Below are 13,833 nucleotides of genomic sequence, written 5' to 3' on the forward strand. Positions count from 1 at the left end.
GTGGCTCTTTATGTCAGAAACAATATCCAAGCATCGGAGCTGCAAGGAAGATGGGGCAATGAAGAAGCACTATGGGCCGACCTAAAAAAGATGATGGGGCATCCATTTATATTGGAGTGGTTTACAGGCCTCCAAACCAAAAGGAAGAGCTGGACAGAGATCTGGTTGAAGACATCCACAGGATAGGAAAGAAGGGAGAAGTGGTGATCGTTGGAGACTTTAATATGCCAGATGTAGACTGGAAAATCCCATCTGCAGAATCTAATTTCAAATCCCACTCAGACTACACTCCTCATCCAGACCAATCAGAGAAGCCTACAGAGGATCCCTACACATCCCCCAAACAAAAGTTACACAGCATCAATCATTCAGAGACCGGGCCTTCTCCACAGCAGGACCATTCCCCCTGACCTCAGACAGGAACCCTACTCACTAACTTTCAGAAAAAGGCGTAAGACATGGTTATTTAGATAAACCTTTCCTGATCCCAACTGACTCTCCTAACTTTCTCACTAGACAGACTACAACCACCTATAAGATACCTGTCAGCACTATGTAAATAATTTATTCCTCTCATTGTTATTGGTTAAATTATTCCTCCTTCTCTTCTTCTTCCCCTAGTTCCAACTTCCCCTGTTTTATTGTAACTTTTACTTCTTTGCTTCTCATCACCTGTTTATTGTTCAAGTTATCACTCCCCCTGTTTCCTGTAAACCAGCATGATGTGACTGTATCATGAATGCCGGTACAAAAACGCTCTAAATAAATAATTATAGTAGAGAAATAGTGGATGCCCTGCAAGTAGCTTTGTTCCAACAAATGGTAATGGAACCCACGAGAGAAGGAGCTATACTCGACTTAGTGCTCACTAATGGAGATAATGTTTCTGATGTCCAGGCGGGCGCCCACCTCAGCACCAGTGATCAAACGGTATGGTTTAATATCACTAAAAGGACACGGAGAAGAAGCACAAAGACCCGAGTTTTGCAGTTCAAAAATACGGACTTTTATTTATTTATTTATTTTATTTCGAGGCTTTTCTATACTGAGGTTTAGCAATTAGCCTTCACCCCGGTTTACAATAGAACAATTTGTTACACAGAACGGAACAGGAATATAACGTGGTATAGTTTACATTGAACTGATCGGGTAATAACATATAACTGGATTTAAATGCTTGAACAAGGTCAGCTTTACTAGCTCAGAGACACTGGGAAAACATAAATTAACTATGTATAAGAATATATGGGGAGGGGTTTTCAGAGAGGAAAAGTTGAGGAGGGAGGAAGGGGGGTAAAGCGGGTGGGTGAGGTGTGAGGGTAGGGGAGAGGAAAGAGGACGGAGGGGAAGTGGATCTTTGCGATCGGGGGGGGATATGCTAGGGGGAAAGAGGGAGGAGGGAGAGTGGTGGGAGGTGAAATGTAGAGGGGGGGGAGGACAATAAGAACTCTTAGTGCGCTCATATTGCAAGGGAGATGTTGGATGTGTTATGAAGTTAGCCTACGCCATCTCTGAATGTTTTGCTGAAGAGCCAGGTTTTCAGTTCTTTTTTAAAGGATTTGTTGTCTGTTATTGCGCATAGGTATTGTGGTAGGGAGTTCCATAGGTGTGGACCTGCAATTGAGAATGCTCTGTTTCTCGTGTACGTGAGTTTAGCCGATGGAAGTGTTGGTATGTCCAGGAGTAATTTGCTGGAAGTTCTGGTGTGTCTCTGAGGTTTGTGTTGATGGATCATTTTGTAGAGTGAGTTGTTTTCTGTTTTGTGTAGACTGTTGTGCACTAGGGTAAGGGTTTTGAATTCGATTCTCTGGTCGATTGGGAGCCAGTGAAGACTTCTTAGAACAGGGGTGATGTGTTCCGATTTTTGTTTGCCAGTTAGGACTCTGGCTGCGGCATTTTGCAGCAATTGGAGTGGTTTTAGGTGCGATTTGGTAAGACCTAACAGGAGCGAATTGCAGTAGTCAAGGCTGTTGAAGATAAGCGATTGAAGTACTGTTCGGAATTCCTGATGGTAGAGAAGTGGTTTTAGATGCTTCAGAACTTGCAGTTTGTGGAATCCTTCTTTGGTTTTGGTAGCGATGCTCTTTTTTAAGTTGAGGTCTTTGTCAATCCATATTCTGAGATTCTTTGTATTGTTTTTTATCTGGATGTTGATGTCGATTGTAAGGGAGAGTGTAGTGATAGTTTGTTCTGGGACATTTCTTCCTATGAGGATGCATTCTGTTTTATTCATGTTCAAGCACAGCTTTAGTTTGTTAAGCATGTTTCTTATTGCGGTTAGGTGGTTTGCTGCTGTGGAGAGAGCCTCTTCTAGTGTGTTGGAAATTGGGATGATGAACTGGATGTCATCGGCATACATGTAGAATGATATTCCGAGACTGGAGATGAGGTGGCACAACGGTAGAAGGTATATGTTGAAGAGGGTTGCAGATAAAGCAGACCCTTGAGGTATGCCGGTTTCTAGAGGAAGGGGTTTAGAAGAGTTGTTGTTCAGTGATACTTTGAAGAATCTGTTCTGAAGGTAGGAGGAGAACCAGTTGAGGGTACTTCCTGTGAGGCCGATGTTGGCAAGTCTTGATAGAATGCTTTTGTGTTCAACGGTATCGAAAGCCGCAGAAAGGTAGAGAAGAATTAAAAGATGGTTTATTTTGTTGTCGAGACCTCTTAATATTTCGTTAGAGAGGTTGACGAGTAGTGATTCTGTAGTGCGTTTTTTTCTGAATCCATGTTGTGCATCGTGTAGAATTTTGTTGTTTTCAAGGTGTTCGTTTAGTTGAGACAGAGCAGCCTTCTCGGTCAGCTTGGCAAGTAGAGGCAGGTTAGAGATCGGACGGTAGTTATTCAGGTCTTTGGGGTCTAGATTCTTCTTTTTTAAAATTGGAGTAATGGTAGCGGTTTTTAACATGGTTGGTAGCTCACCTTCTTCGAGTGATTTGTTGACAATGGCGGCTATAGTAGGGGCAATTATATGAGCCATATCTTTCAGGTTACGAGTAGGGATGGTGTCCATGTCATGACGAGCAGGATTGATACTTTTTAGCATTTTTTCAGCTAAGGTAGTCGAGATCGGGTTGAATTGTGACCATGGTGATATGTTCAATGGTACGTAATGATTTTCTGTGGGTGTGGAGTTGTTGAATGTGTTAGTTATTTTGTTGATTTTGTCTTTAAAGAATGAGGCGAGGTCTTGGGATAGGTTGACTGCATTGGTATTTGGGGCGTTGTTACTTTTTTCGTCTATTAGGTTTTTGACGATGTTGAACAGGGTGTTTGATTTATTGGGTGAGTTTTTTATCCTTAAGCTGTAGTAGTTTCGTTTTGTGATCATAATCATGTTTTTATAGGAGGCCAGTTGAGTGCGGTATCTTTGCAGGTTTTTGGGCAGTTAGATTTTTTCCATTCTTTTTCCAGTTTTCTGAGATTTGTTTTCATTGATCTTAGATTCGAGTTAAACCAAGGGTTGTTTTTGCCGCTGGTTGAATTTCTATGTCTTGTTTTTTCAGGGTTTATCTTGTTAGCAATCTGTTCTGTGAGTTAGTGCCATGATTGAATCGCTCTGTTGGTGTTGGAAAGGTCTAGGTTTGCCAGTTGTTTTCCTAGCTCTTTTTGTAGTAGGTCCTGTTGAAAGGGGGGGGTCGGTATTTGTAAGATTTCGATTCGCTAGTGCCCGTCATGATTCTTGGCTGTAAGTGTGATTTGCATTGAATGAGGAAGTGGTCAGACCAGGAGACTGGGCTGGCTGAGATGGATATATCAGTGAAGTGGTGGTTTGTGAAAATCAGGTCTAAGGTGTGACCGGCTTTATGAGTGGGGGTGTTTACATGTTGATCCAGGTTAAAGCTGGACAGCATGTCAAAAAGTGTTTGGCAGCTTTGTGATTTGGTGTTGATGTCTGCGTGGAGGTTGAAATCGCCAAGTATAATAGTTGGTTTTTTAGTGCTGATGTTGGTTATCAGGAATTCCAGGAGTGGTGATATTTCATTTTCGAGGAGGTTTGGAGGGCAGTAGACAAGGCATATTTGAAGATGTTCGGAGTCGAGAAGAGCAATTTCGTATTTCTTTGGTAGGTTGGTAGGGGTCAGTTTCATGTAGAGATTCTTTTTTATTATCAGAAGTAGACCACCTCCTTTTCGGGATTTTCGAGGGATAGAAAAAAGGTCGTAGTTGTTGTCGGCTATTTGATTTGTAAGGACTTGATCAGTGTTTTTGAACCAGGATTCTGTTACCGCTATGAAGTTGGGTTTTTTTTCTTGGATTAGGTCGTTAATTAGAAAGAATTTTTTGGTTATTGATTGTGCGTTAATTAGGAAAAAGGTGAAGTAGATGATGCTTTTTAAGTTCTTCTTCAGTAGGATGTTGATGAGATGGTTGAATTTTCTTAGGTGAGTGGACATGGTTAGGCTGGTCCGAGTGATTGAGGTTAGTTTCCTGCTGTGTTTTGGAATTCTAGTTGTGCAGCTTGCTGTGAGGATGCTGTGATCATAGATTGGGTGGCGTATAGGAGCAGATTTGGTTGAGTCAAAAGTGCTGGTACTGTCAAACCTGTTCAATCAATGATTAATCTGAAAAGGATCAGGACCGCAGGTTATGCCTCTCAATCTGCTGGAGTCAGAGAAATACTGAGGGATCACAGGTGGCACTTTTCAGCTTTTCTCTGACTCCATCTGCTGAAAGGGAGGCATAACCCAGCAGTCTGGACTGATCCTGGTACGTACAGGGAAATCATCTTTAGGTGAGCTTTCAGCTTTCTGTCATGAAGATCCTTTAGCGCCGTAGAGCCAGTAACCGGGATAGTAGTCTTTTTCGTTACTGCAGACACTTTTCGGACCCTAAGAAGGTCCAGGGCATCCTCCGGAAGCGGGTATAGCTTGTCCATGGTTCTACTCACTTCCAACCCTGCATCCGGGGTAGCCGCAGTTGGACCCAGAAGGCCCAACATCAGTGGATCCACAGCTCCCATCGCTGCACTCTCCTGGAGTGCCTCAATGCCCAGCTCCTTGAGAACTGCGGGAATCAGGGGGGGCCAGTTCCTCTCCTCGGACGAGGAGTCTGAGCCTTCCCAAGGCTCCTCCTCGGAAGAGAGGCTCCCCGCCGCTGTGATTCAGACCCTCCCCCCCCCCCCCCCCCACCCTGGAGGCCCCTGCTTGCGGCAACGACAAGGGCGAGAAATCCCCCTCCCCCCCGGCTGCACGAACGTGGACAAAATGGCTGCCGTTTCTGCGCTAAGCGAGAATGGATCACCCGACAGCTCCTGAGCCGAAGCGAGCCTCCCGACAAACTGATGGTTTCCCCCTCACAGTGGACTCGGAGGGTCCCTCTCCGCCAGGGAGGCACTCCAAGCATAGACTGTCACGTGACACCACAGGCCACACAAGCCGCACCGCGCGGCATCGCAGGAGAGCGGGGCAGGGGTTAAAGAGAGGGAAAAACCCCATGGGAGCCGTCTGATGCAGCAGCCACAAGAGCAGGGACATCCTGAGTCTACCTGCACTCTGCACCGATCTGGGTTAGTTCTCTATCTTTTCTTTTTATTTTTTTTTTAAACTTTAACCTAGCTTTTGTCTGCAGGCTTCCATGTCCCCCGGCATAGTAAGTGAGCCGGGCTTCCTGGTATCACCCTGGGTGCGACTGCCAGAATGGGAGGGGGGGGGGGGGGGGAAAATCGAGCTACCCGGTCTCCAATCCTCTGCTTGAACGCCACTAATACCAGGGGAGATGGTCCCATTGGGATCTATTAACCCCCTGGGAGGCAGTAGACTTCTAAGAAAATTCTTTCTTTTTTTGTTTTTTTTTTACTTCAGATTGCAGGAGTTTGCACCTCCACCATCTGCTGGAGACAGAGAAATACTGACGGACTGCAGGTGGCACCTCAACTTAAGGACAGTGTGAGTCAAAAACTTCTCTGTCTCCATCTGCTGGAGGGGTGGCAAAACCCAGCTTTCTGGACTGATCCGGGTATGTACAGGGAGCATAATGCCTCTATCGCTCTATGGTGAGACCGCACCTTGAATACTGTGTACAATTCTGGTCGCCGCCATCTCAAAAAGGATATAGTTGCGATGGAGAAGGTAAAGAGAAGGGAGACCAAAATGGTGGGTGGTCTCCATCAGAATGACTTATGAATATCTAGTAAGAAAAGGGAAGTGATAATCCCCTTGTTCAGGTCCTTGGTGAGGCCTCACCTGGAGTACTGTGTTCAGTTCTGGAGACCATATCTACAAAGAGACAGAGACAGGATGGAGGCAGTCCAGAGAAGGGCGACCAAAAAGGTGGATGGGCTTCATCGAATGACTTATGAGGAGAGACTGAAGAATCTAAATATGTACACCCTGGAGGAGAGGAGGAGCAGGGGTGATATGATACAGACTTTCAGATACTTGAAAGGTTTTAATGATCCATAGTCGTCAACAAACCTTTTCCATTGGAAGCAATTTAGTAGAACTAGGGGTCACGATTTGAAACTCCTGGGAGGAAGACTTAGAACCAAAGTCAGGAAATATTTCTTCACTGAGAGGGTGGTGGATGCCTGGAATTCCCTTCCGGAGGAAGTGGTGAAGCCTAAAACTGTGAAGGATTTCAAAGGGGCATGGGATAAACACTGTGGATCCATAAAGGCTAGAGGATGGGAATGAATAAAAAAGCTTAACCGGCACGGAGCAGCAGTTACTACCTTGGGAAGTTTGCTGGGCAGACTAGATGGACAATTTTGTTCTTTTTCTGCTGCCATTGCTATGTTACTATAATAAAGGGGATGGAGCAATTCCCTTATGAGGAAAGACTAAAGAGGTTAGGACTTTTCAGCTTGGAGAAGAGACGGCTGAGGGGGGATATGATAAGAAAATTATTATTTACCTGCTAATTTTCGTTCCTGTAGTACCATGGATCAGTCCAGACAGTGGGTTATGTCCCCAATCCAGCAGATGGAGTCAGCACAAGCTTTGAGGGGGCGTATCCATATATACTACTACCCCCTCTGCAGGAGTTCAGTATCGAGTATATCAAAGCCCGAGTAGAAACCCCCGAAGGATCAAGTTTGTGGAAACAGATAATGAAAACAATTGTAACCGCAACAAGTAACTGCAAACATCCTACCAACTTGTAGGGAGCTGTGAAAAACAGCGAAAAGAAACAACTGCGAGCAAGAAGCAGCGCAGAGCTGAGCAGGATCAAGAACCCAAACGCGGTGGGCGTCTGGACTGATCCATGGTACTACAGGAACGAAAATTAGCAGGTAAATAATAATTTTCTTTTCCCTGTACGTACCTGGATCAGTCCAGACAGTGGGATGTACCCAAGCTTCCCTAAATCGGGTGGGGTCCTGCGAGGCCTGCTCGGAGAACCTGCTCGCCAAAGTGTCCAGAGACCGAAGAGGCGAGGTGCAGACGATAGTGCCTCGAGAACGTGTGTAACGATTTCCAGGTGGCTGCCCTACAAATTTCCTGCGAGGATACCGAGCGAACCTCCGCCCAGGAAGCCGCCTGAGAACGTGTAGAATGCGCTACGATTCCGGGTGGGGGAGTCCGTCCCGCCCCAATGTAAGAAGCAGCAATGCCGGCCTTCAGCCATCTGGCAATGGTAGTCTTCGAGGCCTGAGACCCCTTCTTAGGACCGGCCCAGAGTACGAAGAGATGGTCAGAGGTCCGGAACTCATTTGTAGCCTCCAGATAGAGGCGCAGAGTGCGCTTGACATTCAAGAGACGGAGAGACTTCGGCTCTGAGGAAGAGAAGGACAGCAACTCCACCGTCTGGTTCACATGGAATGCAGAAACCACCTTCGGAAGGAAGGAGGGAACGGTGCGAAGCGAAACTCCAGAGTCGGAGAAACGGAGATAGGGCTCTCTACACAACAGAGCCTGCATCTCCGAGATGCGTCGAGCGGAACAGATGGTCACAAGAAATACAGTCTTGAGAGTGAGATCCTTTATCGTTGCGCTGCGCAGCGGCTCGATCGGTGGTCCCGACAGGGAGCAAAGCACAAGGTTAAGACTCAAGGAGGGACAAGGGTCCCGTAACGGAGGACGCATATGCTTGACACCCTTGAGAAAACGAGCAATGTCAGGATGCTGTAGAAGAGAGCCCCCATCGCTCAACAGCAAGCCAAGGGCGGCCACCTGAACCCGTAGTGAATTATAGGCGAGCCCTTTTTCCACCCCCGCCTGTAGAAACTGAAGGATCTGAGGTACAGAAGCCTTAGCGGGTCTCGTGGCCTGGCTGGTACACCACAGCTCGAACACCTTCCAGACTCGAACATAGGCCGATGTCTTTCGTGCCCGCAATAGCGTGGATACTACCGCCTCCGGGTAGCCCCGACGCCGGAGGCGGCGCCTCTCAAAAGCCAGGCTGCAAGACAGAAGAATTCTGCCTGCTCGAAAAATACCGGGCCCTGATGTAGGAGCTGGGGGAGGTGCCCCAGCCTGATTGGCCTGTCGATCACCAGCTGTAGCAGGTCCGCAAACCAGGGTCGCCTGGGCCATTCTGGGGTGACGAAAACCACGGTCCCCTGATGGCTTTCTATTCTGCGGAGCATCCTGCCCACCAGGGGCCATGGTGGAAAAGAAAGATATGGCGGCCACGGGAGGACCAGGGCATCCACTCCCTCCGCGCTCTCTCCGGCGACTGAAGAAGCATGGAGCCTTGGCGTTGAGAGCGGACGCCATCAGATCCAAGTGGGGGGCCCCCCACCAATGGACGAGAAGTTGCATTGCTTTGTCGGAGAGAGACCACTCTCCGGGTCCAGCAGTTGACGACTGAGGAAGTCCGCCTGGACGTTGTCCACACCGGCGACGTGCGAGGCCGCTAGCCGGACGAGATGACGCTCCGCCCATTGCATCAGCAGCGCCGCCTCGAGCGCGACCTGCGGGCTGCGCGTGCCTCCTTGTCGGTTGATGTAGACCACGGTGGTAGCGTTGCCCGATAGGATTCTGACTTCTCGGTTCCGAAGAAGCGGGAGGAAATGTCGCAGAGCTAGCCGGACCGCTCTGGTTTCCAGACGGTTGATTGACCACTTCGCCTCCACCGTGGACCACGTCCCCTGCGTGGCGCTTCGATCGCAGACTGCACCCCAGCCTGCTAGACTGGCATAGGTGGTCACCACCACCCAATTTGGCAGATCGAGGGACTTGCCACGGGCCAGGTTCGGCGGATCCAACCACCAGCCCAGACTGTCCCTGGCATTCTGTGGGAGCGGGAGAATCATCTGATAGTCCTGCAATACTGGTTTCCAACGGGAGAAGAGCGCCCACTGTAAGGTCCTGAGGTGCGCGAAAGCCCAAGGTACAAGGTCGATGTGGACCCCATCACTCCCAGGAGTTGCAGGTAGTCCCAGGAGGTGGGCTCTGGTAACGCAGAGAACCGTCGTGTGTGATCCCGCAAGGATTGAGCTTTGTCCTGGCGCAGAAAAACTTTGCCCAGTAGGGTGTCGAAAGTTGCCCCCAAAAAAAACCCAAGCGTTGCGAGGGCATGAGGGAGCTCTTGGAGAAGTTCACTACCCATCCCAGGGAATGTAGAAACCGTACTACTCGAGTCACCGCTGAGCGTCCATGATCGAATGACTTCGCCCGGAGGAGCCAATCGTCCAGATAAGGATGAACCAGGATGCCCTCCTTCCGGAGAGCTGCCGCCACAACTACCATGATCTTGGTGAAGGTGTGCAGCGCCGGCGCCAATCCAAACGCGAGAGCCGTGAACTGAAAATGCTGGTCCAGAATTTTGAACGAAGGAAACTGTGGTGGTCCGGGCGGATGGGAATGTGCAGGTAGGCCTCCGTTAAGTCCAGGGAGGCGAGGAACTCCCCCCGATGCACCGCCGCAATCACTGACCGGAGTGTTTCCATGCGGAACCGAACGACTCGAAGGGATTTGTTGACTTCCTTGAGGACTAGGATAGGCCGGAAGGAACCGTCCTTCTTTGGTACGACGAAATAGATGGAATAGTGGCCCGAGCCCACCTCTCCGAAGGGCACAGGCGCAGTAGCGCCTATCTCCCGGAGTCTGTCCAGAGTCAGCTGCACCGCTCCTCTCTTGAGGTCAGAGCCACAGGGGGAAAAGATGAACCTTCCCTGCGGGGGGCGGACAAATTCCAATGCGTAGCCGTGTTTTATGGTATCCAGGACCCACTGGTCCGAGGTGATCCGTGCCCACTCCGCTTAGAAATACGTTAGTCGGTCCCCAATCCTGGGGACAGGGGAGTGGGCGAGACTGGCATCATTGTGAAGACTTGGTATAGGGGTTCCCGGTTCCGGGAGTAGTGCGTGCGGGCCGATGCCCGCGGAAGGCGCGCAACCAGGGCTGAGACCTGGGGGCGGATGGCCAGGAGCCCGTCTGTCTGTAGCCCCTGTAGCGCCGTTGCGCTCTGGCTCTGGTCCGAGAAGAAGAAAACGCTCTGGATGGTCGAAACCTATCCTCCGGCAGCCGATGAACAGCGTTCTCCCCCAGGGACTTGATGATCTGGTCCAAATCCTCCCCGAAGAGGAACTTGCCCCTGAAGGGAAGAGAGCCCAGACTGGACTTAGAGGACGTATCAGACGCCCAATTGCGTAGCCACAGTAGTCGTCGTGCTGCCACTACCGAAACCATGGATCTTGTGAGGACCCGAAAAAGGTCGTACGAGGCGTCCGCCCCATACGCCACTGCGGCTTCTAGCCGATCTGCCTGGGCAGCCTCATCGGACGGCAGGTTCTGAGACGTGAGGAGTTGTTGCACCCAAAGGAGACTAGCCCGCTGGGCAAGCGAACTGCACATCACCGCCCGCATACCCAGAGCGGAGACCTCGAAAACCCGCTTAAGGAAAACTTCCAACTTACGATCCTGTGTGTCCCGCAACGCCGCACCTCCCGTCACTGGGATAGTCGTCCTCTTCGTGACCGCCGACACTGCGGAGTCCACCTTTGGGACCTTGATGAGGTCCAGAAAATCTTCGGGGAGCGGGTACAGCTTTTCCATAGCCCGGCTGCTCTTCAGGGAGGCCTCCGGGGTGTCCCATTCCCTGGTGAGAAGTTGTAAAAACGAGTCATGAATGGGAAAAGCCCGAGCCCTCGGCCGGAGTGCCGCCAGGACAGGATCTCCCTTCCTTGAAGAAGTGATGACAGCGGGAGCTACTGGGGCAGGCGGGTCTGGTGGCGGATCCAAATCTAATTCTTGGATGATCTGCGGGATGAGGTCGTCCAGCTCTTCCCTCTGGAAGAGGCGTAGGGTACGCGGATCATCCCCCTCCTGTGTGCCGTCCCCTTGTCCCCCGTCCGGGAGGTCAAGTCCATGTCCCGCTGGGTCTGGCACCGCCCCCACTGCCGCGGGCGTGGATCAGACCCGGGTAGGAAGGCGGGAGGCCCCCACTCCCGGAGGGTCGGGGGGGGCCGGCGTCGAGGGCGACATCCGAGGGATCTTAGGAGGGGGGGGGGGTCCCACAGGTGCTTCCAGCCCCTGCAGATAAGCGGTATGCATGAGCAGGATAAACTCCGGAGAGAACCCCGGCCTGCTCGGGAGCGCTTCGGGGGCGGCGTGGTTCCTGCTCCCTGGCTCTGGGTGCTTGGTTCCTGCACCAAAATCGGGGGAACACCCCCGCTGGTAGAGTCCTCCAGGGATCCGTTCTCCCTCGTGGCCTCCAGGGATCCGTTCCCCCTCGTGGCCTGCGCCTCAGGGCGCTCAGAATGTAAAATGGCCGCCGTTCCCGCCAAAAATGGCGGAGTGGCCGGCCCGCACCGCCCGGGCAAAAAAGAGAAATCAGTCAGGGACTGTGAGGTACCTTCCCCCCCGGGAAGGCATCGTGCACAGATGCCCTCCCGGGAAATCCGGGACCCCGGGTCTCTGCAGGCCGCACAGCGGGACGGCCGCGGCATCGGGATCGCTGCAGGAGAAAAGAAAAAGCCACGGGGGGGGCCACGCGCACAAAGGCGCCGCTGCGGGGGGGGCCCGGTCGGCCCGCACTGCCCGCTGTCCGAAAATAGAGGAGGGTGCCGCGGGGGGGGCCTTCCCAGCCACACGACCCGCCCCAGACATCTTTCCCTAAATGGCTCAGCAGCCCATGAGGAGCTGTAAAATGGCCGCGGGTGAGGGAGTAAAGAGCGAAGAGGCCGGCTCCACCGGCTTTCACAGGCACCGGGGGCTGAGCTGTGAAGGAAAAAACTACAAAGGAAAAACAAACTTACCCCTGGCTGCAACGAGAAATAAACAGCAAGGCCGCAGAGAAGAGACAAGGAAGAGAAGCCACTCCCCAGGAGTTGAAAGAACTCTGCCTTTTTTTTTTTTTTTTTTAAACTTAATACAAACTTGATACAAACTTGATCCACAGAAAAAGCCAACAACAAGCCATAATCAAGCTAGAAAGTGAAGAAAAAGGAAAAGGAGGGGAAGCCTGATTCCCCTACTCGCATCTGCTGGAGTCAGAAGATACTGAACTCCTGCAGAGGGGGTAGTAGTATATATGGATACGCCCCCTCAAAGCTTGTGCTGACTCCATCTGCTGGATTGGGGACATAACCCACTGTCTGGACTGATCCAGGTACGTACAGGGAAAGAGGTGTTTAAAATCATGAGAGGTCTAGAACGGGTAGATGTGAATCGGTTATTTACTCTTTCGGATAGTAGAAAGACTAGGGGGGCACTCCATGAAGTTAGCATGAGGCACATTTAAAAATAATCAGAGAAAGTTTTTTTTTACTCAACGCACAATTAAACTCTGGAATTTGTTGCCAGAGGATGTGGTTAGTGCAGTTAGTGTAGCTGGGTTTAAAAAAGGATTGGATAAGTTCTTGGAGGAGAAGTCCGTTACCTGCTATTAAAATATAGCCACTGCTATTACTAGCATCAGTAGAATGGGATAGACTTAGTTTTTGGGTATTTGCCAGGTCCTGGATTGGCCACTGTTGGTGACAGGATGCTGGGCTTGATGGACCCTTGGTCTGACCCAGTATGGCATTTTCTTATGTTCTCAACCATAAGCCAGGACTTGTATACTGTCTCCCAGCCCCACAGCGTATACATGAGTCAGCTAATAGAGTGAGCTCATATTTTACCGTTTCGGGTGCTGGGAGTGAGGGTGGCACTGAAATCAGAGGACACGGTAAGAGACGCATTCCATGAGGGCTCTCTGGAGTGGAGGGGACAGCAGTGATAATCAGACTGAGGCGCAAAATCACAGTCTGATATCAGAAATCTGTGTTAAACAAAGAGTCAGCCTACGCTTGAGGATTTAGTGTTATGCAGAAAAGGCAGAAGGGGAACAGAGCAATGAACTTACGCATGTGGTGAGGACACTGGCTGCTGCTTTGTCAAAGTGGAAGGAACGCACGCTTCTCATCCCATCGGTGATAAGAGTCAGAACGTAGCTGGGGGGAGATAAAGGGAATCAAAGAGATGACAAATTACAGCTCGATATTTGTACAGTCCTGAAAGCAAGTCAGAGAAAGTAAAACAAATATTTCTTCTTAATACCCTTTACCACCCACACAGGTCTTACATTCAGCTTATTTATTTAAAATATTTCTAAACCACATCATCTACTTTTTGGGGTGGTTAACAAATCCACATCCAAATCAGATAATATTATAAACAAAATATTAACACCAGTCGACTTCCTCTTCTAAAGTGACCAGCATAAAAAATAAAAGAAATTTTGTCTTTTAATCTTTTTTTTTCTCTCCAGACTGCAGGTTTTACACCATCTACCATCTGCTGGAGACAGAGATACTGAGGGATTGCAGGTAGCACACTGGGTTATGTACAGTGTCAATGAAACTTTCTCTGTCTCCATCTGCTTACAGGGAGGAAAACCCAGGAGTCTGGACTGATCTGGGTATGTATAGGGAACGGTAATTTGCATCATCACTTTTTGGAGCGT

At 50.0% G+C, this 13,833-nt stretch overlaps 1 protein-coding gene across 1 annotated transcript in view; it reads right to left on the reverse strand.

The window, feature by feature from the left end:
- Positions 1–13,833, reverse strand: part of LOC115083418 (cleavage and polyadenylation specificity factor subunit 1-like) — a gene marked incomplete in the record, with an annotated part of 265,845 nt that overhangs the window by 168,169 nt on the left and 83,843 nt on the right. The window contains 1 exon segment of the mRNA XM_029587223.1: positions 13,234–13,321. Within this exon segment, the coding sequence (XP_029443083.1) occupies positions 13,234–13,321 (88 nt within the window).

This window comes from Rhinatrema bivittatum, chromosome 2, assembly GCF_901001135.1.
Source record: "Rhinatrema bivittatum chromosome 2, aRhiBiv1.1, whole genome shotgun sequence".
Classification (NCBI taxonomy): Eukaryota; Metazoa; Chordata; class Amphibia; order Gymnophiona; family Rhinatrematidae; genus Rhinatrema; species Rhinatrema bivittatum.